The sequence below is a fragment of the Archocentrus centrarchus genome, chromosome 7 (assembly GCF_007364275.1).
Source record: "Archocentrus centrarchus isolate MPI-CPG fArcCen1 chromosome 7, fArcCen1, whole genome shotgun sequence".
In the NCBI taxonomy this organism is placed as follows: domain Eukaryota; kingdom Metazoa; phylum Chordata; class Actinopteri; order Cichliformes; family Cichlidae; genus Archocentrus; species Archocentrus centrarchus.
In genome coordinates this window covers 22,027,241-22,053,812 of record NC_044352.1, presented here as the reverse complement: position 1 = coordinate 22,053,812, position 26,572 = coordinate 22,027,241, and the positions used below count along the sequence as shown (strand labels likewise).

Sequence of the window (26,572 nt, the reverse complement as noted above, 5' to 3'; positions counted from 1 at the left end):
CGTCTCCGCCGCTGAGCATCACACTCTGCAGCAGGCAGGCCCAGTGGAGCGAAAGAAAAAGACAGGAGGACGGAGAAGATGAGGAGGCTCTGTGTCCACGACCTGCTGCAACAGACACAACAGCGCAAGAACAGCACAAGACATATTGCTGCTCAGACAGAAAGAGCAAATTTTTCGAGCCCGTGTATCCCTCTCTGCCTGCCTGAGGGGTACACACAGTATTATGAGAAGGATTTGAGCTGACACAAGTCACAGTCGCTCCATCGCCGGTGTGGAGGAGGAGGAGGAGATGAATAATTCAACCAGCCAGTGCTGCTCGGCTCTGACGTCTTGTGTTTTATGGGGAGGTGAAGCGAGCCGGCAACAACAACAAGCAGCACCTCCTCACATGACAGCCCCGGGATACGGCATCCAAGGAACCTCGATTTTCCCGAGGACAGGGCATCATTTCAGAGAGCAGCAGCAGAATAATAGCTCCCTCTCAAAATGACACCCGTCGCTGCGGCACACCATCACAGATTGCCGGTCTATCACTCCCCACACACAGGATGAAATGACAGCCCTGCCCCGCTGATAGCAAGGCATCTCAGCCTGAGTAGGTGTTCCTTCTGGCTTAGCCCGGCTTTGATGTTATTATACCATAGCAGCGCAATATTCAGCTCTGAGATTCACTACCTGCTGCTGGGGTGATCTATTAAAGCTCAGCATTTGTGAAGCTGAGAAAATGGAAGGGTGAAGAAATGTAAGAAGTAGGAATCTTTTTTTTTTTAAACCTGTCAAGAAAAAAAAAATCCTTTATTTGGGAGCAAATGTAGAAACAGACCGAGCAACAATCCCCTCTGCTCAGCTGCAGAATTACATTTCAATAACACACTAAAAAAAAAATAAAAGCGAAATTAAAAGCACTTCCTGCTTACTTCCTGAGCAGTAATCCAAATAGTTCACTCTTAAAACAGGATTACTGCGATGCGCAGCTGCAAAAGAGGCGTGAAGAAAAGATGGCAGGCGCGTGTTGTGGTGTAACTTAGTTTATTTTAATTCCACAAATTTTTCAAAAAAATTACAAAATACTCAAATGGAGAGAACACAGGACTCACAATTTTTCTTATTATTTCTACTTTTTGTTTACATTGTGTCATCCCATGGTGACTACTCATATATACAATAAGCTTCAAGATACCAGTATATATATAAATCTTAGCAGTCAGAATTTACATTCTGCTATTGCCGCTTTGAAACAAGAAGCTAAACCATTGACAACACTTAACATCAAAGGTTTTGGAGACACAAAAAGAGGGAGTAAAAGGCGAGGGGAATAGTCAGGAAATGATGATGGTGAAGAAGAGTACGTTGTGGAGAGACAGGGATCGGTGGGAGGTGGAAAGACAGCGTGGACAGGCTGTTGTCAGAGCTTCAGAGACTTTTTAGCTTTTTAAAAAGTCAGCGTGAGTGTGGTAAATGATAGTGCTCCATGGGATGATATGGTTGCTTTTAAATGCAAAGTACAGTTTCTTTGATTGGTTAAAATAAAATTATACAATTTATAAAAAAAAAAAAAAAGTCCATGACAGTCAAACAGTCTTAGTGCATGGAATAAATGCAGAATTTGTGTCATGGCTACAGAAAGAAAAACAAAGAAAAATGTGGGCTCATGTGCTCTGGTATGACGGGTCAACACTACATGTAACAGTCAGTGGCAGACACAAACACACCACTTCTGAGGCCCAGGAGGCCGTGTGTTTCCCTAACGAACCAAGGCGTACAAAAATATCGAGGAATACACGCACGCACAAACCTCATCGACCTTATGCCTCCTGGAGGTCAAGTGTCGGCAGGCCCCCTCTAGTGTCACAGTGAACATTATTACAGCCTTGCTGGAGGATGACTCAGTCTGATTTGAGCCCTGCAAAAAACACCGATGACGGGAGGAGGAAAGAAAAAGGGGCGACGCCAGAACACAAACTAGAACCGACTCACAGCCACTCACTCACACAACAAAAACAATCCTGTCAGGCTCCTGTTACAGTGAACACTTAAAATTCAGGTCCAAGAACTCAAAGCAATTTTTTCCAAATTTCTTCAGTTCAGCCAAATACATTTCAGGTGACCAGATATTCAAAAAAACCCCAAAAACAAACCATAAAAATCATATAAGCAGAGGGCTCATTTGGTTCTTAAATACTAATTTTAATCAACAGGATAAAACCAGCCGAGCTCGAGGATGCTCCTTCAGTGCAAACTTTTTTTTCTTTAAATTTCTCTTTCTAACCTCCACCCTCAGTGTGCACTCCACAGAAGCATCAGTGATCACCGTGCCACCTCTTCAAGTGTTTCAAATCATTCAAAACTCCATATGTTGAATTCAACCCGCTGAGTCTGGAAGGCGATGAATGGATGGTGGTGGGCGTGACAGGCTGATGGTTTACATAGTGCATGTGTGGCTAAATCTAAACACAGTGATGTCAGAGGAACGTCACAACGGAACCGCAACGCTCAGAAACTGCTCGTATAATGCCATGGTGCTCCCCTCTGAAACAAGGGATAATGCTTTGAAACAATTATATTGGAGGTTGAAACGACTTGGTTTGGAGTCCACACCTAGTAATAATAATAATTATAATAATAATTATATGTTTATATATACTATTTACAGACTCAAAAATGCCATGCTGTAGCTTTTCTTAAAATTATGAAAAACCTCCAACAATGTATTAAAATAAAGGTTGAATTTAAGATAGCACTTATTTTTCCATAAATGGTCTGACCGGTCTTGTCATTTTTTTTCTGTTTGTTTGTTTTTTAATAAGCACAGTGTCTTGTTCTAGCACCTACAAAAAACGTCAGGGAAGCTTGTCATGCAGGAGTCTTGAGGACGTTGTCACTACTGGCTATATACCAAAGAAAGTCAATGTCTTGGAAAATAAAAATAATAATAATTAAAAAAAAAACAAAAAAAAAACAGAAAAAAAAATAAAAAAGGTCCTAGACAACAAAAGCAAAATCTCAGGAGAATTCTCAGACGATCCACTTGGCTTTTTCTGTTCGTCAAAAACAAAAGTGTTAAGAGGATCCCGAAGAGCCTCTGTGTGACCGCTCTGTAACAACTTCCTGTGTCCTGCATCTGTCAGTCGCTGCCTCCCTTGGCTTGTTACAGCTGCTTGTCGCTCTCCTTCTTCAGTCGGCTAAAAACACAAAGAACATTGGGTTTTAACATTTGGAAAATCAAAAATCAACCAGACTCAGTTTCTTTAATTATTGTTGTAATCCAGTTTCTACCTGTAGTAGTCCTCCTGGCCTGGCAGTGGTCCTCCGTGCATGTGATGGTGTCCGTGAAGCCACTGCTGCTCCATGGCTAGCCTCTGGAGCTCGGCCGACTGGGCGTGCATGGCCTGCAGCTGGTGGGCCGCTGACATAGTTGGTGGAATGCCTGCTGGTAGATCCCGTGGGTATGGAGTACCTGGAGGAAGACCCAACACAAAAGATTTGATAAGGCAACCTGTCAGAGCTCAGACTGATAGATCAGACGCGTTATTGCTGGTATTGAGAACTGAAGCTGGCCGAGACCCTACCGAAAACTGGGTGTCGCAGCATCTCGTGTTCGTGCGGTGGCTGGCCCAGGAGAGGGTTGGGGATGGCGCCGGGTGGGTAAGGGAAGCGAGCCAGGTGAGGTCCGGCCAGGGGATCTACTGCCAGCGGGTGGGCCCCGGAGCCTGGAGGACACACAAGACATTCACCACCACCTTCTGGGTGTCAGAGTCTTAGGTTCAGGGTACACTCATTGCACAACATGCTACAGGCATTAATTATACACACAGCTTAATGTAATGTTACTCCTCAAGAGTGCAGAGACCACTTTACTATATTTATGCATTGTAAATAATCTGCTGGCTCTGTCAGAAACTTAATGAGGCTATAACTTCCTGTCATCCCATCGGTCAGTGCTTTACACTGCAGAGAGAAGATGGCATGACGTGGAGCTTCAAGTTATATAGTAAGAAACTAAAACTAGTAACAATGATCAAAATGTCAACCCTGAAGTCCCTTTGCTCACTCTTTAATGTGAGGAGAGAAGTAAGAAATTACAGTTTGATTCATACTGCAGTTCACTGATGACATCTACTGCATATTAAAAAAGGTACAGTATCATGACATATGCTGATTCGAATACTTGTAATCGTCTGTATTTCACTGTAATCAGTTTGTCAAAAACATTTTTCTTCAAAACAACCTCAGAATAAATGCAGACAAGTGGAGAACTCAATAACTAAACCACAGAAATGACACCACTGCAAATAGCAATATATATGCGGCCTACTGATCTCAAAGTGGACTGGCATTTGTTATATTTATTCAATATGTAGTAATTAACACTATGTTAGAATATTCTAAAAAATATATATTTCAAGATATTTTGCTCAAATTGTTAACAGTTTAAATAACAGGTGCTGATCCCTGGTGTGCCTCAAGGCTCTATTTTTGGTCCTCAAATATTCTTAAATAAACTGTTCATTCTTAAGTTGTTATCTCTGGTGAAATTTAAAAACAGAGTATGTTACACCCTGAAGCCTCTAAATACAGTTTTTTTTTTTTATCACTTTCATTTACTGGTGTCATTTCATTGGTACAAATGCATTTATGAATCAAGCAGGGCTTTCGTTTACCTTGGTGAAGGGGATCTTGCTGGTGGAGGTGCAGATGGGAGTGAATATGTGAGTGCTGGTGGTGGTGCGGCGTGACATTGAACATCTGCAGACGAGCGATGGGGTCATTGGCCACCGTGGCCATCCTCTCTGCATGGAGTCTCTCAGCAGCCAACCTCTCTGGGTAGCTCATTTCTGGACGCAGCTGAGGCCCTGCAAGGGCTAGTCGCTCACGTTCTAATGGGTTCAGGCCGGGATGAAAGGAGGCGAAAGGGTGAGGGCCGGCCATGGGGGGCAACGTGATGGCCCCATGGCGAGCAAAGTGCTCCATGGGGTTTGTGGAAGGGTGGAGTGTTTCCATTTCTGGAGGCTTGACCTCAAAACCGGGTTTCATTCTTTCCCTCAGCTCCCTCTCGCGAATCTCTCTCTCACGCATTTCCCGCTCTCGCAGCTCGCGTTCCCGCATGGCCGGGTCAGCGTTGTAGAGACTAGGCATGTGATAGGCCAGCAGAGGGTCTGCAGGGTTGAGCGACACAAAGAATGGGTGGTTTCGATTGGTGGGGGACATAACGTGGGGCCGGGCGTACTCGCTGAGGGTGCGTAGGGCAGGGGTGTCAGGACCAATGTAAGGAGGCACAGCTGCAATAGTAGTGGGGGGACCATCAAAAGGTGGACGCATGTGGGCGGGGCCAGCCATCTGAGGTTCGTTCATTCTGCCTTCATGAGATGAACTGGAGGCTTTCTGTGAGGAGAGGAATATCACATTTGGTTTTTTTTTTTTTTTTTAGAAATAAAACCAATGCAAAACAAAAAGGGAAAGAGCAATAAAAATCACTCACCGCAGCTCTCTCAGCTTCCTTTTCTCGTTCCCGCTCTCTTTCTCTCTCTTTTTCCCTTTCCCTCTCTCTTTCTTTTTCCTCCCTTGCTTTCTGTTCTGCTTCCCTCTTGGCTTTCTCCAGAGCTTCCTCTCTCTTCTTGGCCAGTTTAGATGAAGCCAGCGGTGTGAAGTAGAAATCTGTCCGAGCACATGAGTTGTAACCCCGGTCCAGGTGCTTGTAGAAACTGTGATTAACACAGACGCACACAAAAAACAACATAAAATGATGCTCAAGTTCATAAATTAATATTTGTTTTAAAGAAACAGACAAAAAGGGTACAATCATCACATTAATGTTAAATTTTGTGTATTGAATGCCAGTATAACTCCCCATTAGATGAAAACAGCTTGTATTAGTTTACATTAGTCCATGTTTCAAAAGCAAAAACTTCCTCTGCGTTCACTTTTCCTGCCATGCTGAGTCTATAATAAACTCCTCATTGCTATTCATTGGCAGTCTGAGAGTCACTTTAGGAGAAGGCAACTACACGTACTCATATTCAGACGCTTCATACACTTGCATCTCCCTGTAATTAATCTCCCTGTTTTCCATCTCTGATAATTCCAACCCATCAGCTACTCAGAGCCTGAGGCTAATTGTGGCATTTGATTTGTTGCCTACATTAAAGACTTAAAACCTGAAGGAAACTCTTTGTTGGATGCATTCAAGAGCTAACCAGCATCCCCTGGTAAGACAATAAGCAGAATACTGATAAACAGCCACCTGTGCAGGTGTATGTTTTTCTCTTTTACAGATGTATGATATTCTGTTTGTTTAGCGTGTCAGTAGGCGTACCGTGCTGATTGGCTGGCGTGGCTGGGCGTATTGACGACTGTAGGCTCTGGGGAGGGGCTTCTCTGTGGGGGTGGTGGGCTCTCTGGCTCTTCTGACTCGTCAAGAGGTTCCTCTTTGATGTGTACAGGTGGGAGTGCTGGGCCCGGGCCAGCACAGGTGACTGAGGCAGGGAGTGGCATGGAGATGGAAGAGGATGGAGCTGAGGAAGATGGAGGCTGCAATCCAGGCATAGAGTTTGATGAGGATGGGGGAGGGCCGGTTGGAGGTAGAACTGTACTGAAAGGATGAGATGAGAAAGGTTGCTGAGGTGGCCCGGTGGCATGTGAGGCTGCTGCGGAGGGCGGCAGAGGAGGAGCTGGAGGAGGCTGGTGGCTGGCTGAAGGTGGGAGGCTCTGGGACTGGGTGAGAACTGGAGGCTGGGCTGGGGGAGGCTGAAGCTGCTGGCCTTGAGGCATGAGCTGGAGGGGAGGTGGATGTGCTGATGGAGGATGATGGTTGGATAAAGAGCTGAGGGGCTTGAGTGCAGGAGGTGGAGGCAGGTTTGAAGGCATCTGAGGGAATGGAGGTGCCGATACGTGGGGTGAGTGTTTGTGAGACTGTGGGTTGGGAATCTGAGGGATGGGTGTAGTCGGTGGGGGCTTGATATGAGGCATTGATATTGGTGCAGGGGGCAATGGCTGCTCTCTCGGAGGCTGGGCACCACTCTGAGAAGATGACTGTGACTGAGAAGGAGGTGTGTGAGCCCTCTGCTGTGATTGGCCAGAGACCGGCGGGGGTGGGACCTGAGACTGACCCACAGGGAATCCCTGAGGGGTGATGGAGAGTGGGTGAGTCATGTGTGAGGGGCCTGGCTGCAATGGATGAGGCATGGGAGGCATGGGTCCATGATGCGGGCTGGGTAATGACTGAGGTGGAACTGAGGGGCCAGGAGGCGGAGCCTGAGTCATAGGTGAATGTGGAGATGGAAGCCTTTGAGGGTGAAGGGATGCTCCTGACTGGATAAGAGACAACGGGCCTGCCTGGGGCAGAGGCTGGGGAGGTAGAGAGCTGGAGGCCGCAGCAGGGGAAACCTGCGGCGGCAGTGAGGGAGCTGAGGTTGTAGGCGGAGGGGGTGCTGAAGAGGTGGCTGAAGTGCCTGGTTGACACTGGATGACTGGAGGATGCTGGTTCTGCAGGAGCTGCTGCTGCTGGGCAGAGGAGTCCGAGTCGCTCTCGTTGTCACGGGGGCTCGGGATGCTCGGGGAAGAGCTCCGGTTGTCCTGGTCAATGTCTTTAGGATCGCTACTGAGCTCCTCATTGATGCTCCGCCCATCAGAGCTCTCGCCCTCTCCCTCCCCTTCCCCCTCGCACTCTGAGGGCGAGTCCGGCCGACTCAGCTCCTGTGAGAGAGAGGAGAGAAAAGGAAGCGCATCAGCACACCAACTACACAACCTCCTCTTAAACACGTATGGATAAGACGAGCAATGATCACAGACTCACTTGTGTCTTGGACTTTTTGGCGTTGGCCCTCTCAGGCTCCTCTGTGTCTGAAGCGCCTTTCTCCCTTTGCCGTTTGGCACTCTTCATCGGTGAAGGAGCCTCCTCTTTGATCTTCTGCAGAGCAAAAGCAGCAGAGTATAGATTACAGAGGTTCGTACAAAGAAAAACAGGGTTTCATTTACTCTCTGCTATACTTACTTTGCTGGGCTTCTTCATAGAGTCTGTCTTGCTATCAGTGCTGTCAGTGCTGGCTGCGCTGGGTGAAGTGCGTCCGCTAGAGCGCAAATCCTCGTTGGTAGGTGAGGCTCGGCCATCAGGACTGGCTGTCTGCTTCTTACGACCACTACGTAGCGTCGACATCTGTTTGGACAAGGAAAAATTTAGCACAACTAATTAAACTTTCAAGCTTTAGAATGGCTTTAAACAAAAATAAACATATTTGGTTTCAGATTAAGATCTTATTTCTTTGTAATCTGGGTCTGCATTGCTTCAGAGATAGCACTGAGGATACAGTTCCTAAATGTGAAAATAGAAGCATAGCTGGCGCACCGAGCCTCGGTTCCGTCTGGTCCTCATGCTATGCTTCCCGCTGAGTCCATCCTCTTCCTCTTTGACGGGTTTGAACATAAATGGTGGAGGGTCCACGGGCTTCTCGATGGGGGGCAGCTCACCGTACTTCTTGAAGTGAATGCGGCAGTCGGTGCACAGCAAGATGTTCTCGCGGCCCCCGTGGTGCCAGTCCTTGGAGGCTGAAGAAAGCCATTTACAGTTGTGAAATAACACAGTCTCACAGGCGGTGAGAGGTACAAACATCACACAGAAAAGATCTGACAAACTGCCGTAATACTAAAGAGTACAGGCACCATCTTAAAATGATTTCTTCCTTCAACATTTAATAGAATACAAATGAACTAAATTATTGCTTGATCTATCCTCTGTTTTACACACTATTTAAATTCTCAGTAATCTACTAATAAGGTCTAGATGGGTTAACACTATAAAGCCAAAGTTATTAGATTATTGGATGGCAGAAATGTCAGTGTGTTCAGATGGGAGCCAGCTGTGTGGAAAAAGGGGAAGTATAATGAGATGGAGAGAGTGAATGAGCTGTGGGTTCATGTCTGATTTGATCAAATTAGTCCTGACATCCTCTGATGCCCATCTGTCACACAGCACAGTGTTGTGTGGGCTCACACTGATCCCAAGACAGGACAGGAATAGCCAAGCAAGTCCGTATGACGGGCGTGCGCGCAAAAAGAGACGTGGCGTCTTACTGGTAGTGAAGCAGTGGCGGCAGGCGTAGCCCTTTAGCTCCTGTTCGCTGTCTTCACTGTCAAAGTCATCTTCACTAGCTGAGCTGAGGTCCACTAGAGAGAAGGAGGAAGAAAAATATGGCACATAAATTGCTTTACCAACCAAACATGTATCAGGTCATGCCTTCCCCTCCCCCTCAGCCACCAGTGAAGAGGTCAAATATACGTACAGAACTCGCTCGAGGGTGGGCGTGAGGGAGTGTTGACGGGAGTTGAGGCGGTTCGTGTCTTGATGCGGCGGAAGACGGGCTGACGACGGTGTCTACGATGGGCTCGACAACTGGCCGCCTCGGGAGTCTTCTTCCAATAGTAGTAGAAGGTAATTAGCTCTCCCTGAAAGAAAAAGATAAACAAATGCTGTTAAAATGGGCAGTTATATCTTAGGAACACAAACAAGCATCTGTAATGAGAAGGAGGATTCACTTTTGATTGCAAAGAGGTGAAATATCTGCAGTTAGGTGGAATGAAATCTGTGGAGAATACACATTAGTAGTTGGTGCAGCGTTTCACAGCAAAAGGCCATGGAGTGGGTCAGTCCATGCCAGGATTTGTAGCTGGCTGGGCATGTTTGTGCTGCGGCCCTGTCTGTCCCAGGATTAGGCGAGGAGGCTCACTGAATGCAGGGATATTAGGATCAGTGCAATGGTGGCTGCCTGGGTGGCAGGAGGTTGAATGGGAACAAAAGAACATGTCAGGCAGAGCTTTGGCGCTACAAATAGGGAGTGAAATGGCTCCTCGCCCCTTCACTGGAAGAGTCAATTGAACTTTAATCAAACATTCGGAGGGGTGCGCTTGCCAGCGAGCGGGGTGGATAAATCCAGTGTACAAAAGGCCGTCAGGAAATCAATACCCAACTGAAACATTAACACATGCAATCATGGATCAGAAAGCACTTTGCTGAGGCAGCCTGTGCATAATAACTACGGCTTTCCGGCCACACTCATGAAACACAAGCCCTAAAAATTGGCAACAAGAGTCAGTGGCAATTATGTCGTTTCTTGTAAAGCTTCGCCTTTTCTGCCTCGCTGTAAACTCTCACTGGTTAGTCATCTTCCACTGACTCCATAACATATTCACAAAGGTGTGGTGTGTTTGCTGGGTGAGCAGTAAGTCACCTGTAATCTCAAAAGCCCTGAGGGCACCCATCCACTGTCTGAGGTCTGTTAAACCGCTGTTCAACAAAGCTCCCAGGGTTTAATGGCTATTGATTGTTTTCCTTCTCTGCTTCAGCTGAGAAGCTTGACATTAATTAGTCAGTCCATTGCTCTCTGAAATGCATTAACAGCTTTTCAGCAACAGCCTGATATCGTCTATCAAAATGTACCAAAACATATAAAAGGAGGAAGTGATTTGATGAAATGGTGAACATTTATAAATGGCTGAGAAAAGCTTTTTTTTTTCTCCCACCCCCTTTAACAAAAACAGAAAATAAAGCCAGTGAACTGTAGCAGACCGATATAAATGGAAACACAGAGGTAATTGCAGCTTTTATTTATATTTCTTATCTCATAAAGAGCAAGTCTACTTGAGGCTAGTTGTTGCTGGCTGTGAGAAAACACAGGTCAGGGACCAGCCAGGAGTTTTTCCTTTATCCCTCCAACAAGTCATTTTTAGTATCTGACATTAAGAAATAAGTTAAGTCTTTCTGAATCACTGCTTTGATTAGCAGAAAACGCTCAACTCAGTGCGCTTAGGCCACTTTAATAAGATCTCCCTTCATGTGCCTCTTAGGGGAAATTCATATCTACCAGAGGCTGCAGGACTCCACCTTATCAGGCAAAGCAGTGCTGGGAACATTTACTGAGGGTGCCTGAGCTCAATGAAACCTTCTCACATTTCAGGGTAAATTAAGGCACTACGCTGCTCCAGCAGAGAAGTGTCGCAAACCAAACAGCTTCTGGAGGCTTCAGCACGAGTTTATCTCGAGTAGTGGATGGATTCCACATGCCGTGGTCTTTAAGATAAAAACACATGGATTCAGCACTGAACAAAAAGAGAAGTTACTGATTATAATATCACCTAAAAACTATATTATGTTGCTGCCGTGTGCAGCTGTTTCAGTCGGCAACAGGACTTTGTGGCCTTTCTCGTGCGCCTCCCTCTTCAACCTGCCGGCCAGTTGGGAAGGCAGGGCGCAGGTGCTAACTGAAAGAAGGCAGGCATCCTGATGTGAAATCTAATTGAAATGTGCAGATCAAAAGTGTCGAGTGGTGCCGAGCGCTGGCTTTGCTCTGTGCTTAATGACTGTTCTCAGCAGTGCCTCGCTGCCTCCTCGCTGCGGGCTGACAAGTACACGGCCTCAACAACAGCTTGGCAGACACAAGGAAAGGTCACCCTGCCTCTCCATCACTTACGCTGTGTCAAGTACCATTGCATTAGGCAGGGGCTAATGAAAACATTAACTTGGGCTTTTGAATGGGAATTAACAGGTGTAGTTATGAGCTGGTGCAGCCTGATGTAAATGAAAAGAGGAGAATGAGCAACACAACTCAGCAAATTCAATGTAAATATGTTGCACTGGAAATTTATATCTGAAATATCTGCTTGGCCTTCATTAAAAAGGAATACTACAATATAATTCTATCTGTAATATTCACAAATATTAAATATGAATGCAGTAAAAGGAAGGATTGTGAGGCACTGTAATCAACAGGGTGAATGTGTAAGGAGTTGTTTATAGAAACAACCAAATATTTTATGTTTATACTCAGTTGAATTCTTTTTTGGAAAAGCGTGATATCACAGGGGTTTTTCAATTTAAAACCCTCCATAGTACAGAGTCAGCACTGTTAAGGGTCTTTAATAATATTCTCCTGGCATCCGATTCTGGTGATTATGTGGTTCTTGTTCTGCTTGACCTAACCGCTCCTTTTGATACAACTGACCACGATATCCTAATATCCTATTTACAGTATCTCGTGGGTATTCGTCGCAAGTCTTATTAGCAGGCAGAACTATTCCTGTCAGTTTTGCTGGCTCTGATATGTGGGATTCCACAGGGCTCAATTTTAGGGCCCTTGCTTTTTGCACTCTACTTTCATTGGGATCCATTCTTAGAAAACATGAAATCTCCTTTCACTGCTACGCTAAAGATAGCCACATCTATGTGCCAGTAAAGCAGAAGGATGGCTTCTCTTGATAACATAAAGCTTGGATTAAAGCTTACATTTTCTACATCTTAATGAAAAAAAAAAGACTGAAGTGTTGATGCTTAGACCCAGTAGCACCTGCGAGCCCCCCCAGGTTGATTTGTTAAGCCCACAGTTACAAATTTGGGCTTTATAATGGACAGTGACTTTCATTTGCATAGTTAAATTGATGCAGTAGTGAAGTCTAGCTTCTTTCACTTAAGGCAGTTGATGAAAGTGAAACCTATCCTTTCTAGGCAGCATCTAGAGACAGTGACACATGCCTTTATTATGTCTCAGCTGGATTACTGTGACGCACTCCATGTTGGAATTAGCCCATCTTCTCTTTCACATCTCCAGTTAGCTCAAAATGCTGCTGCACATCTTTTGACTGAACGCGTAAAAAAACAGCATATTACACCTGTCCTTAGAATCCATTTTAAGGTTCTTGCATTTGGTTTTAAATCCTTAAATGGCCTTGCTCCACCTTACCTTTCTCAACTGCTTTGTCCCTACACTCCTGTCTGAGATCTTAGGTCATCTGACCAGATGCTCTTGCATATACAGAGATCTAAGCAGAAGCTCAGAGGGGACAGAGCATTTTTCATTGCTGCCCCTAGATGGTGGAATGAATTGCCTTTAGACAATCACCTACATCGTCCATTTTTAAAACTCATCTTAAAACACATTTATACTCTTTGGCCTTCAACCTAGCATGAGACATTACTTACTTGTTTTAATGTATAATAATGTATTTATTTATTTTTCAATAATTGCTGGTTCTTTGTGTTAATATTTTTACATTTACAAAATATTTTAGTACAGCACTTTGTATCTGCTGCGGCTCTTTTAAAGTGCTTTATAAATAATATTGGTTGGCTGGATATGAACATGCTATTACTGCACTTGAGAAGCTGTGTGCTATAAATTTGCGTCACAGTGAGACTGACAGATTTAGGTCCTCTGAAGCTTCACAATCGCATCTCTCAGGCCAACTGAGGACTTTTCTGCATCAAAGCCACTTTGTCATGCCGAAATATCCCCACAGCAACAATTTAACTCCAGTTACCTTGCATTTCTTCTCCACGTTTTGCCATTAAGGAAGCAGGTTTGTATTTACCTACCGATGCCTCCAAGTGAAGTTGCCAGTTTTTTGTTTTTCATAAAATTAAGATGTCAGTAAAATAAACCATTTAAAGAAACCTGCAGCCAAAACAGCTGAAAGACAAATCTACATAGTCCCCTGGCTCCCTCAGCATAATTTTCTCCCAGTCCACTAAATCACTGCAGAGCGGCACAGTGTGCTGCTGCTGCCACCGCTTCGCAGAACATGAGATAGTGACAACATAAGCTCAGTATTATTAGGCCTTTTAGGCTGCTTCCATCTGCAGGAGCTTTCTGGCCGGTGGATTATCCAACAAGGAAAGGGCTTACCATCGTATCAGGACGCTCAGGCCTTCAATTCCTGACACTTAAAAATGGACATCTAAATAAAGGTATGTATGTGGAGTATAAAGATTATGTCCTGCAATGTTCATTACAACTGGAATTAATTCTTTTTAAAAAAAAATCATTTCATAATTATTGTTGAAGTATTGCTTTAAATTAAACATTGCGTATACAGATACATGACTTGTATTTTAACCTCACACAAATCACATTTTCATCAACTGCTGCATTATTTTTTGGAACAGAAGTTAGCAGGTGACAGAGCAAAATGCCTCCTGAGGGCTCGATTTTGACTGAATAGGGTTAACCACATTAGACTACAGTGTAATTGTGGGTGGGAGCACTGGTTGAGGGTGAGCTTGGTGGTCGTATGCACACGGGCAGGGCTGAGGGCGAGGGCTAAACTCATGTATTTACACCCTCATCTCCTCTCAGGCCCAGGCCCGAACAGATGGTTTCTGTTTTTCCTGGCAGATTTGTGACAGAGCCACAAAAGGCCTCTGCTTTGACATGAAGCCAAACGGTTAAGGCCGTTACTGGCAAGAGCAGAGGAAGGAGGAGAGAACTGGGGAGAGCTGAGGAGGGGGAGGGCCGAGTGCAGAGGAGAGCCGAGATGGAGGAATAAAAATGTTTTTAAAAAGCCAGCAGTGGATAACAATGGACAATCAACACTGAATCCAACTACAAACCCGTCCTAAAAATCTCTCTGCAAATAAAAATCTCTGCTAAAAATTTAAGGCCGTCGGGGAACAGAGAGTGCTGGGAGCATGTCATTTTGAGGTTCTGGTGGCTGATAGCGAGCTGTGTAAACAACCATTACTGCAGCATGAACCTGCACTCCTCCTGTTTCTTCCACAGTCGGAGGAGGGAGGACTGCTTCCTGATTCATTTCAGTAAGGTGAAAGGGGAAGTATTTCTGAGCTAAATCAAACCACGGCTTAATTATATATGAGCTCGGCCCCTGGACTTGCAATTCTTCGTCGCCCATGTCAGGTTGTACAGCGTAACGTCTGGAGCGTGCTCAACTTTTCCATCATCATCACGATAAATGTAACTGGAGGCAGTAACTTTATAAATGCTTATGTGCTTAAGAAGGCCAGGAGTGCACTTGTGAGTCCTTCAGGGCCATTTAATGTGTTAAGTGAAAATATGTTTTTGGTATTAATAGCATTTATATTGATGTCTGTTACTGAAATGAAAAAGACGACAGAAATTTATGCTTTGAAACTTCAGCTCACTTTTTATATCATATGCAGCCAATATGACACCAGAATCTAGTTTTACAAGTTTCCAATGATAAAACATCGTCATTATGAAAAGAGAAATAGAAACTATCAGTGCCTGGAGCTACAAAACTATTCTTTAAGTCATTAAACTTTTTTCTCTTTTCTGAAGTGATCCCTGAATTACATAAAAATATAATGAAGCTTTCAAGTGATTTTTTTTTTGTCTTTTGCTAAAAATACGTATTTGTGTCTGCGTCATGTGAAACTAAATTACAACCTCAAATATTTAAAGGTACATGTACAGTATGTAATGAATTTGAAAATACACCTACAGCACAGAGATGCCTCAAAGACGAAGAAGATTGAATAGTGAAAAGATCTTGGCTGGCTGGTGGAGCAGGGTGAATGTGAAAGGCGGCTAAATAGACAGCCATTCCCTGCTGCGCAGCGCCTTTCTGCCGGAGAATGACTGAATAAGCTCGGCTTTCACAGGTCAGGGATGCACATGCTGAAGAATCAGCACTCGTGTTTTTCCTGCTGTAAGCGCTTTTGCCAGTGAAAGCAGATTGGATGGCAACAGTGCCTTTTTTGCTGGAGGGTCGATCCTGCGTGTTCTGCTGATAAGCTAGTCCCCCCCCCCCCCAAAAAAAAAAACCCCTTCACAACATGAAGCCTACCAAAGAACTCAATTACACAGGGAGCTCTGGCTCTCTGGGCTCCGTCTATTAGGCTGAAAAAAGAAAGATTTTGCCTACACTCAGCTGCACTAAATTGCCTGTGGTCTGTTAAAAGAACATCAATACGTGCTGGTTGAGCCGGCAGCAATTCCACTGCCTAAACAAGTTATATCATTTACCAAACAGGGAAGCTGTTCTGTCACACCGCTGACAGCTGCTGCCAACTGGACCGGGCTCCTGTAGTTTTCTGCTGGTTTAATTAGTGTTTCAACCTAAGTATTTATAATCACACTCATCCCCAAGGTTCTGGCTGCTGAGCTAAGGACACGGCAATGAATTCAACGCGACGTTTGTACAGATTGTACTGGGGCAAACATCTGCTGTGAGGTTGCGTTGGGAACACCGTTCTCCTGTTGGGCGTCCCATAAATGACAGGGCCTGCAGGGACTGAGCGCTCCCTTTTCTCTGAGAGAACAAGATGCTGTAAGAAGCGCTCGGCACATCGCCGCCTTTAAAGATCAGATCAAGCGTCTCTGCATGACTTAAAAATTAGGACACACACTAAAATGCTAACAATACACACAAATTATAGGAACCTGATCGATTAAAAGTAGGCATTACTGAAAACAAGCGCTAATAAACTGACCGACTGGTGCTGGAAACTGTTTGCTGACGGAGGACGCTTGTTTAATCTGTGACGTCTACAAAAACCAAACATGCACTGTGGCTTCACCTGTGTTAGCTCTTCTAGCGCGCTGCCAAAGCACCTTTCTGTCTTTTCCACCTCCGTGCCAAAACAAAGCAGGAACGAGGAGCACAAAAACGTCTCCGCGAATCAGTTTAACGTTTTATTCCCTCTTTGCTGTCCCCTACATTTACACGGCTTACAGCTGGCTGACGTTTTGCACTATTAAATCCGTACCACCATATAATATTAGGGTTTTAAAAATCTAAAATAAGTGACTGAACTACAATTGCTTAGCTGTCATGATGATAATGTTAGGTCATTACAGTCTTAAATATTTCAATGTGGAGTAAAGAGAAACCAGAAAGACCTGATAAAAATACACACACACTCAGAAGCTTTTGTCCTGTGCCTGTAAATGGTTTACACTGCTTCACTGACTTTATTAGATTAAGGCAGCTCCGAGTTCTATTGTGAAACCCTTTCTTGATCTATAAATATAGAGTATAATACACTTATGCGTGTATGAAGTAAGTAAATTACCAGTGTTTTCATGCAATTTTAAATCTCTCACAGGACGCAAAGAGACAAACTGTACCGAACATAATTTCAGGCATGAGCTGCTTTTGCACGAATGGTTTTTCACGCTGTGATGCATGTGTTACTTTGTGAAGAGTGACTGGTGTCTGAACACTGAAAACAGTCTGCCTCTAAAGTAGGAATAGTCCAGGTATTTCAATACAGTTCTTATTTATGTGCTGCTGCTGTACCTTTTTCCACCAGTGACGTCGTCTGGGCTCAGTCCTGCAGGGAAATGGGGCCAAAACTCTCTAATTTGATCTAATTTTCAGCTGTCAATTTCTCTGTTAAGCTGCACTGCAAACAGAGCTGTAGCTGATTTAAATCAGTTCGGCAAACACCGTCTGTTGATATTCTTTATGAAAACCCTTCCAGTAAAAATATCAGGCGCGTAGTTATCTGTGATCTGCCATTTCAGCATATTCACTTGTTTAAACACTGGAAGCAGCAGATCATGTTCCATGACGTCCTCTCTCGAGTGAAGGAAATGGTGGCAGCAAAAGCCAGTTGCAGACGGTCGGACGACACACCCACTTCCCCCTGTGGGCCTTTATGTGACTTTATATAAGGCATTCCTGAGTGCTGGTCAGGCCTGGTGTGTTTACACAGCGCTGGGTGCTTACTCTTGGCGCTGGTTGCTCGAGCTGTGCTGACGCTTCAGGGGCAGAGTGGCTAATAGGAGCTAGCGGGAGGAGCAGTGAGAGGCCGGCGTGCTGTACTGGACCTCTGGGCTTTGTGCACTCCGGTCAGGACTCTGTAACATGCTCCTACTTTCATGCAAGTGGAACTTGCATAAACTAACTAAAATGTGTGTGTGTGTCTGAAGATAATGGGAAAATCTCTGTTATTTCCCACACCTAAAATATCTAGAGATATTGCTGTGCTTGTGTTCCAGAGAGCTGGGATTTGGGAATGAGCAGGTAGAAAATAAATGGAGCTTCCCTCTGGGTATTAACTGGCACACGCTCAGATCAGTCTTACAGCACAAAAACAAGCTCAGTCATAAGCAAAGTCTGTTTTTCTCTGTGAAACACACACTTTACTGGGTCTTTTGAGCTAATGCCCATTTTACCCCTTTTTTATAGGTCGCTACTACCCTCTCCGTGCTCTCCCAGTCATCTTTTCATATATTTAAAGGGCAGTTTATTTTCCATTTGCAGGGGGAAAAATTAATCTTTCTCTGCTCTGTGGTGGTGGCAGGCCCAGATCCTGGAGGAGGTCTATTACCTCTCCTGCCAAGTAGACTCCCCCTCCAGGTTGAACTGCATTAATACCTCCTTTATAGCCAATCAACCGGACTAGTCATATATTTCAAAACCAGTAAAAATAATTGAAGAAACCCTCTGTGAGGAAACAGTATTCATATACTTTAATCTCTTATTCAAGAGGCTCAAATTGGTTCTGAGGAATAATAAAAAAAAAAAAAAATAATAATGTAGCACAAAAGGAGGTAACAGTGAAGAGTTGGGGGGTGTAAAAATATTACAGAATATGTTGGGGTTTTGAGACGGAGGGCTGACGTACCCTCACCTCTGAGCAGACGAGGAAATGAAGCGGATGAAAAGTATAACGAACACCTTTGATTTTTCTTTGATGTCTGTGTCAGCACTATACCGGCACACTTCCAGCAGGAGCAGCCTCACAGAAACCGCAGAGTCTGCACTGCTTTAGGAATCAAAATGTATATCTAAGAATTATTTAATAGCCCAGTCTAAAGGCTTTGAAGCAACATGCACACGAACCTGTTCGCTCTGTTGCCAATTACAGTCAAAATAAAAACGGCGCTCGAGCCCTTTAAGAGTTTTTATTTCTATTATTAGAAAGATCAACTTAACAAGAACAACAAACTGTGGCTGCTGTGTTTTGTTCCCAACACAAGGTTCACACTGAACAAGGTGAGCTGCCGTTAATCATTGCCAGCCCTGAATCTGACCTATTTGTACTATGGCACAGGTCACCCAGCCGTTCAATAACGATTACTACACTGACGCTCGCGTACACCCGCACGAAGAGCAGGGAAACGCTGACAGGAGGAACTTCCCTCTGCTTATGTACACAAACAACACATTTACAAAGTGCGAGAGGTACAAAATAACTGGCAGTCAGTGACAAAGCTTTTGTTTGAAGCAGACAAACTGTTCAACCAACAGGAAGCTACCTTGGCCACAGGTACAGTAATCTGAGTAGCAAAAGTTTTGAGTGTACTGACTGTACAAAAATATCTCTGTAATATTTTTTTGGGATGCTGTTAAAACACTTTTTTTACCTTAAATCAGGAGCTGATTATCTGGACTCTTCTAATTTATTTGATCAAAAATTACTGACTGGGCCTTTAAAAGACAGTATAGCCTGTGAATACCAGATGCTAAATGTTGCTGTATTTGGTTTAAAAGCACAACTGTTCAAACATTTTTATTGCTTTGTAATCCTAGTGGCAGCCATTGCACTTTAGTTTACTCTGAAATGGCTGAAATACATACAGACACACACACACACAGACACAAGTGCTAATAATAAAGCACTGTAACACAAACAGGAGATAAAGCAGGCTGCTCCACGGAGCTGACATGTGCTGTAAACACAGTGGTTCAAATCACATCTGCACAACTTGTTTACTACTTGCTAACAGAGGGTGCTAATTAATGTTCAGTGTGCAACTTCAGTGGTTGTCTGGGAAGTACATTTAGCTCACGTTTCCACTCAGGGATAACAAGCATTTTTATTATTATTATTTTTTTTTTGTCAGGCAGCCTGATGTGATAATACTGCAGTACAATTGCTGGCAAGCAGCACTTCTCACCAATAAGGCCTCTGGTTAAAAACCAAACATGCCTAAAACATTAAAACTAAAGCCGCTTTCCTGCTTTTGCTTTCTATTACTTAACAGGAAACTGCAAAGGCTTCAGTTTCTCTGCTTTTTTTTTATTTTTAGATACAAAATGCACTCATATTGAAACCGTTCAGTGGCACAGAGAGAAATAAAGGACCTTACCGTTTCTTTGTTGGGGAGCAGCTCTTTCCGGATCCTGAAGAAGTTTTTGCCGAACTGTCTCAACCCTTTAATGAAGCGCTTCTGCAATTTTTCACAGAGGAAGAGAGAGAGAGAGAAAAGGAGCAGTCAGTATATGTGAAGTCAGCTAAACTACCACAGAATAAAAGTTTCTGCTCAACACCACGACAAAGAGCATTGTTTTCATTTTGCTAGTCTGCGGTTGTCTGAGGTTTGCTGTGTATTTTAGAAACCTCTACAGCCGTTTAAACTCCGGAGCAAACACAGCCATGTCAGGGCAAAACCAGAGAGGAAATGACAAGTAAGGCAGGGAGAGACGCTGAGATTAAGCTTGTCTTTTCGTGAGCGGAGAGAATACAGTTAGGCAAATAGGATCTAATGTGAAAACAAACACAACGGTGGACATGCTGAACGTGCTGTTAATCTCACCAAGTGAAAGTTCAAAGTCAAAACCTAAACTTGAAGCTGTCTCGCTGTGCGTGGCAGGCAGCTTCTATTTCTGTCTTTAGATTTTGGCTATTTGAAAACCACTGAAAAAAAAAATAAATAAATAAAATGTACAAATACTCCTAAAGCGAGGTGAACTACATGATCAGAGAAAATGCTACTTCGGAGCCCTGGATTTATTCTGACATAAAAACTGAACGTGAACATGAGATCTTACCTCAATGAGAGCAAAAACAGTGTCGGAAAGCCCCCAAAAATCTGAACAAGCTAAATATATTTCTTCTCCTTTAAGAGCCACAGACTGCAAGCCATAAAAAGCGACGGCTGAAAAACATTCATAACCAGCGAAGCAGACAACCAACAGATTTACTTTCTTGCTCCAGAGGCGAGCCCCGTTCCACAGTGATCTCAGCCAACCGTTTCCACCAAGTAACTCCAGCAAAAAGCAGAGAAAAGTCCTCAGGGAGCACAACGCAAATCTCTACGTCCACCCACAGGTAAAAGGAAAATTAGAAGGGAGGGAGGGGGGGGGGGGGGGTTAAATCCACAATGTCTCCGACAGGACGTCGTTCTTCTTATGTTTTTTTTAACAAGAAAAGAAATAGCTTGTCACTCTCTGCTCTTCCACTACAAAGGGGAAGGCTTTACATGTGATCTTTCTGCAAGAGAGCCTCTGGTTCGCAGCAGGATGGAAAACCCGAAGTGGAGTCCTGTGCTTCATGTTAGTGTTAGGCACAGCGCTTGTTTCAGCCTCTAGTACCCCCCCCCCCCCCCCCCCCCCCCCCACACACACACACACACACAGAAGAACCTAAGCCAGTGCTTGCTATTAAAACTATACAGAAGATTTCTATTTCCTTGTGAAGAAACTAGAGCAGTTGAAAGCTTGGAGTGAGCATGCACAGAGGCAAAACTAGCTGCCAGCCTGAGAGAGGAGGCAGGCTGACACAATTTGTGTAGAAAAAGGTCTTGGACATGGTGGAAGGACACAAGTGGGAAGGAAAACCAGACGTGGAGCCTCTCGTGTGTTGTCTGGAGTTCATTTTCCATGCCATGTACACTATGTTATGCAACCACAGATTGTTTACATACTTCATTTTGGTGGGGAACAAAGGCCAAATTTACAGAAGTAACACAGCCAGCTGCAAAACACAACTGCCTTTCAGGGGGAAATTACAAGCGAGAGAAAGGGAGGTTTATCGAACCGAGCAGAATGAATTACTATACTTAACTCCTTAACACAAGCAAACTCAATATTCTCAGATTTTCCAGTTTCCTTCTGTTATTGTGCAGACAAAATATAAAAGGCATAGATCTAAATTAAACCAGACTAAACAAGCAAACACAAGAGGGCCTGATCAAAGGCAAGGCGCACTCTGCTGACAGCTTAACAAAACGGCCTGTCCTGTAAGTGTCATGAGACAGCAGCTCATTTGAATTCATCAGACTGAAGCTGTAGCAGCTGATTAACCAGTAGATGGAGCCGTCTCTAACTGAGCGCCACATGCCAAAAAAACAAAACAAAACACAGCTCCAACCACTCAAGGGGTTAAAGGGAAGATTACCATTTGCGCTGTCACTCAAACGTCCAGAGCCAGTGAAACGCCAGACCAACATTTCAGGGTTTGTTTGATGGGCGCTGACAAAACGGAGTAAATAACCAGCTGAAATATTAGCTTCACAAATGTTTGTGGGGAAAACATGTGGAAAATTACCCGAGGATCCACAAATATTTAATTAACCTGAAACAGAGGAAGACCTGATAATGGGAGGGTGGGGGCTGCTGAGGATAAATTTCCGTGCCTCTGTAGCAGCCATAAGGCGAGAGCTGCAGCTTTACCTGAGCCTGCAGAGCTTCTATGTCAAAAATCAATTAGACCTGCCCGCATCTGTCCTAATTATGTCACCTTAATTATGTTCCCCGGCTGTAGTATTTACTCAGTCTGCCTGTTCATCTCCACAGAGGAGCTGCATGCATGCCCCCCCCCCCTTTCGTTTTCTTTCTCTCGCTGGCTCCCTCCTCCCTCTCTACATGTCGGCTCCAGTTTAAGGCTCCATTTCAGCTGCCTGGGCTCACTGCTCTCCAGCCCAGCTAATAAATCATCTGCCAATCTGCTCCCTGAATCGCTCTGCCCCTGCTCCGATTGCTCCAGCCCTTGGTTGCTAGGCAACACAGCGGCAGAGGAGGGGCTCGGAGAAGCAGCGAGAGGGGGGGGGGGGGAGAGAGAGAGCGAGGCTGAGCAAGCAGGGTGGGCGGGGGGTGAGCTGGGTGGTGGAAGTGCTACCAAATGGCCCTTCGCTGTGCAGAAACAACAGGCTTCTCTCTCCGAGTGTGTTCCAGAGTGCCGGGGCTTTTCACTCGCCCCGAGTTTCCGCCTTGAGCCCAACAGTGCACTATTGTGAGGATGGAGAGGAGATGTATAAAAGAAGGAGGAGGGAAAAAAAAAAAAAAAAAGATTCAATATGCCATTGTTGTGCGTGCGCACTTCCTGGTTGTGAGTTGATTGTTTGGAGCTGTAAAACTGGTTAAGATTAATGCAAACACGGGCACAAAGATAGTATCACGATGACAGCTGGAGTGCAGGCTCCCACACAGGACATAATTCCTGCTAAATGTCATTCCATGAAAACACTGACGCAAGACCGTCCAGCACCAAACAAAGCTACTTTCACTCAATATGGAGTCATTATACTTGACTTGTTGTTAAAAGCTGACCTTTCCGAGCCTGCTGCGGATAAACCCAGAGGGCTGAGGGCAATCAGTCAGCTAGCCAAAACCAAAACACTTCTGTCTGTTATGAAATATCAGCCTGTTATAAGACTGGCCATGATGAGCTGAAAGGAAATCACAACATTCTTGAATAGGAAGAACCGCACTGACAGACTCAAGACTACCCACATCCTCTTTGTGCAGACACCTTACAGAAAACACAACCTATGTTTAGATTTGCTAGAACGTGAGTCGATGTCCCTCAGTTATGTGTAACAGCCCTAAAATATATTTTATTATTCTTAACCTTTCGGTAAAAAACCCAAAAGTGCAGTTTATTTTTTACAACTAACTCTGACAGTATCCTGATCCCAGGCAAGCAAAGTAACATCCACTGCTCTCTTTTGCTTGTACTGACACAAAAGGTGGCAGGAAATTCCAGCACACACCCATCCTGCCTGCTATTTAGTTATCAAACAACTCCCCAAAAAACACTGCTGGCACAATAAAGTGAATAAATTTCACTGTTGACATTAAACACAGCATGCAGCAGGGGAAACGGGGCGGTGTGTCGCTTTTTATCCGTCTGTTGGGTTTCTGCTCGGGCAGTGCGTCTCAGGTCTGCACGCTTGTATTCTACCACTGGGGGGCCACTGCTCTCTCTTCTCCTATCTTCCTCCTTTTCCCCTCCCACCTCGGGGCTGTCAGAGGCCTGCTCCACTCATCCATCAGCCGAAGAAGCAGCCGGAGATAAGCCGCAGCACAGTGCAGCTGGCTGAGGAACAGACCCCCCCCGCCCTGCAGCAGTCATAGATCAGCCTCGCTATCTGTGACGTGGCGACACACGCGGCACGGCTGCTGCTTCTGATTTTTTATAGGGCACCTCCTGTTGGCCAACGCATTATTAGCACTGCTTATTTACAAGAAGGAATGACAGCAGCCTCAGGTGAGGCCACATTTCATTTATGATGACCTTCACCCAGTCTGCAGGGCCCGAAGGTGCAAAGGAATCGATTTACTGATAAAACAATAGATTTCCTTTGACTTCTATTTGCACACAGAGGATCAAAATAACAAACTTAAAATCAACTCATCTGACCCCCTTCTGATCAAATCAAGTAAGAAAATCAAAGCATATTTCACAATTTTATTATGAATTATATTAATGACTAATTGAAGCTGCAGGGAAGTCTTTTATTAATGCAGCAAACCCGAATGCCTGTACGGCTTCTGAGCTTTTTTGGATAGTAGAGAAAGGATCACATGATGAATATCAGCAAAACTGGACTCATCACGTTAATGATTCGCTGAGGCACGAGTTCACTTCAAAGCTCGGCCCCTAAAGTTATTTGTGTTTAAAGAAGATTTTTCTAGAATGAAGACAAGTTGTACCAACTGCTAAGACATTACAAGAAGCAGTCATTCAAATAGAGGAACTACTCAGTGTTGCAACATTCTCACTATTTTGCATAAAAGTTGGCAAAAAAAAAAAAATCATTTGTTTGAGCTTTTGTTTATTGTTGCATTTGAGTCTAAAAAGATGGGAGGAAAGTTTTAAGAGGAAAGTCAGCATTGATTTAGCAAAGCACTGTTTTATATCTGACTGCACATCTGACCCCCCACCCCAGTGATTAAAATCAACCGCTCCTCAACCTCCGACTGCTCACTGAGAACCAGCTACAGCGAGGTTAGACCGCACAGTAGATGTTTCTGATGAATTATTTACAGTTTAATATTCTATTTTATAATACATGAGATTTTTCTTTGGTGTAATCTGTAGTTATCACCTTAGTCACGCATCAAATGCTTCGGTTGGTGTTCACGTCAAAGTGATGGATTTTCAGTGTCTGAAAGTTGCACTAATAATGTCACGGTGAAGGATTGTTTGGGGACTGACTGTCACAAATCTTTCTGGAGTGAAATAATTTTCTGTTCCTGTGAGAGGACAATAAAAATCAAATGACACTCTGCTTTGCGATGTTGTCACTTCCTCCAGAGCTGTAATGAAACACCACACAAATGACTCTGGCAGTGGTCCTGTTGTTTGGATGTGTGTGTGTGTGCGTGCAGGGGGGATTATACGTATTTTACTCAAGTTTAGAAGGTTGAGGTGAGGTCCAGGAATATATGCTATGCTGCTGCAGCTGTAATCACAGAGGACAGGAGATGTGAGTCAAAGGGGGGGTGAAAAGGAAGGTGACAAGTGACCCCGCAGACAGGCTGATTCTGTCATTTCAGCGTTCCCTGCTGTCACTTTTATTCACATCTCTAAGAGAATGGCTGGGGTGAGAAAAGAACAGGCAGGGATAATGAAGCCAGTCCTGGAGGCGACGAGATAGAAGAGGGAGGAGGAGGAGAGGCAGAGCAACGGGGTGATGATGAATAAATGAAGAGCAGCAGGGCTGGTTTCCGCGAGTACATCAAGGTTGGAGCTACATTTACACCTGTCCCTCAAGGCTGCATGGCTGAAAAGGCGCAAGTGGTGATCAGATGAGTGGAAGCCGTGTCCTTGGCCAGCCAGAGTCACGATGCCGCTTCCCGGGGCTGCAGACACTGCGGGGCAGGTGTAGCGCAGACGTCCTGCTGGCTGTCTCCATCCCCAGACACAAAAACACACCCGGCACAGAACATGGCTCACGCTGTGTACCGGACTGCCTGACAGCTCCTCGGGTCTTGTTATGTAACGCCGTCAGAACATGATGAGATAAGTCCATACAAATGAATGGGTGAAAGGAGCAGAACACAGATAGGGCAGCATCGCTGTTTCAGCAATGAGCACATATCATCTTCCAGTGGAATAGTAAAGATATATTCAGATGCATATATACATACACAATAATATCTATAATAATCAATGTGAGTGTAATGGGATATTTTGTCTACTCTCAAAGCCCAAATGATTTGCTAAAGTGCTCATTTTAGTGTCTGAATCTTCTGCTGCCCAGACACCACTTCTTTGACAAGTGGTCTGTGGTAGACCTGCTGTGGTCGAGTGTAGCAGTCTCCCATCACCGTGCCTGTCTCTCGCTCTGATTACCTTCGCACAGCTGCTGCCTGCCTTCGGCAAGTGTAAATGCAAATGCGTAAATAAAGGCAAACTCATAAGCAGTCCACAAAAGGAGGGCTCACTTAATTTGCCGTGATCCACCGCGGCCCTGCCGTGGGCCGAGGGTTTAATTTAAATGTGTCCGTCATGTCTGATTACAAGACAAACACGCCCATTCATTTCCACTGGATACGAGCAGCTGGAATCAAAGCCTGGCAAAAGTCTGCCAAGCTTCAGGATTATAAAAACAATATCAAAGAGGAGAAAGGCTGATTCATTGAGGAGGAGGAACAACTAATAGCAGCGTTTTAGTGTGTGAGAGAGAGAGAGACGTGCGTTTTTCTAAGATCTACAGTCAGATCCGTCAGTAGTGTTATCTCTAAAACAGCCTGAGTATACAAACATGTAGCGCACTGTGTCATAACGCATCAAGGCCAAAGCCGTAGCGCTCAGTCGTTCTGACATGGTGTAATTCGGCGCTTTCATTCCCCTCCTTCCCACTCGCGATGC

General features: G+C 44.6%; 1 protein-coding gene across 6 annotated transcripts in view; it reads right to left on the bottom strand.

Annotated features, from left to right (window-relative positions):
- Window positions 1–1,020: 1,020 nt before the first annotated feature.
- Window positions 1,021–26,572, bottom strand: part of rerea (arginine-glutamic acid dipeptide (RE) repeats a) — a 127,264-nt gene continuing 101,712 nt past the window's right edge. For 4 of the 6 annotated variants that reach the window (XM_030732813.1, XM_030732815.1, XM_030732814.1 and 1 more), the window contains 12 exons: window positions 19,842–19,922; window positions 9,276–9,438; window positions 9,067–9,159; window positions 8,342–8,541; window positions 7,991–8,152; window positions 7,793–7,906; window positions 6,314–7,692; window positions 5,480–5,702; window positions 4,662–5,382; window positions 3,570–3,740; window positions 3,277–3,457; window positions 1,021–3,182 (listed from right to left, as the gene is read on the bottom strand). In XM_030732813.1, coding sequence (XP_030588673.1) covers window positions 3,149–3,182; window positions 3,277–3,457; window positions 3,570–3,740; window positions 4,662–5,382; window positions 5,480–5,702; window positions 6,314–7,692; window positions 7,793–7,906; window positions 7,991–8,152; window positions 8,342–8,541; window positions 9,067–9,159; window positions 9,276–9,438; window positions 19,842–19,922 — 3,522 coding nt within the window. In that variant the 3' untranslated portion in view covers window positions 1,021–3,148. The remainder of the gene's footprint in view (window positions 3,183–3,276; window positions 3,458–3,569; window positions 3,741–4,661; window positions 5,383–5,479; window positions 5,703–6,313; window positions 7,693–7,792; window positions 7,907–7,990; window positions 8,153–8,341; window positions 8,542–9,066; window positions 9,160–9,275; window positions 9,439–19,841; window positions 19,923–26,572) is intronic. The other 2 variants (XM_030732816.1, XM_030732818.1) reach the window with 1 other exon arrangement.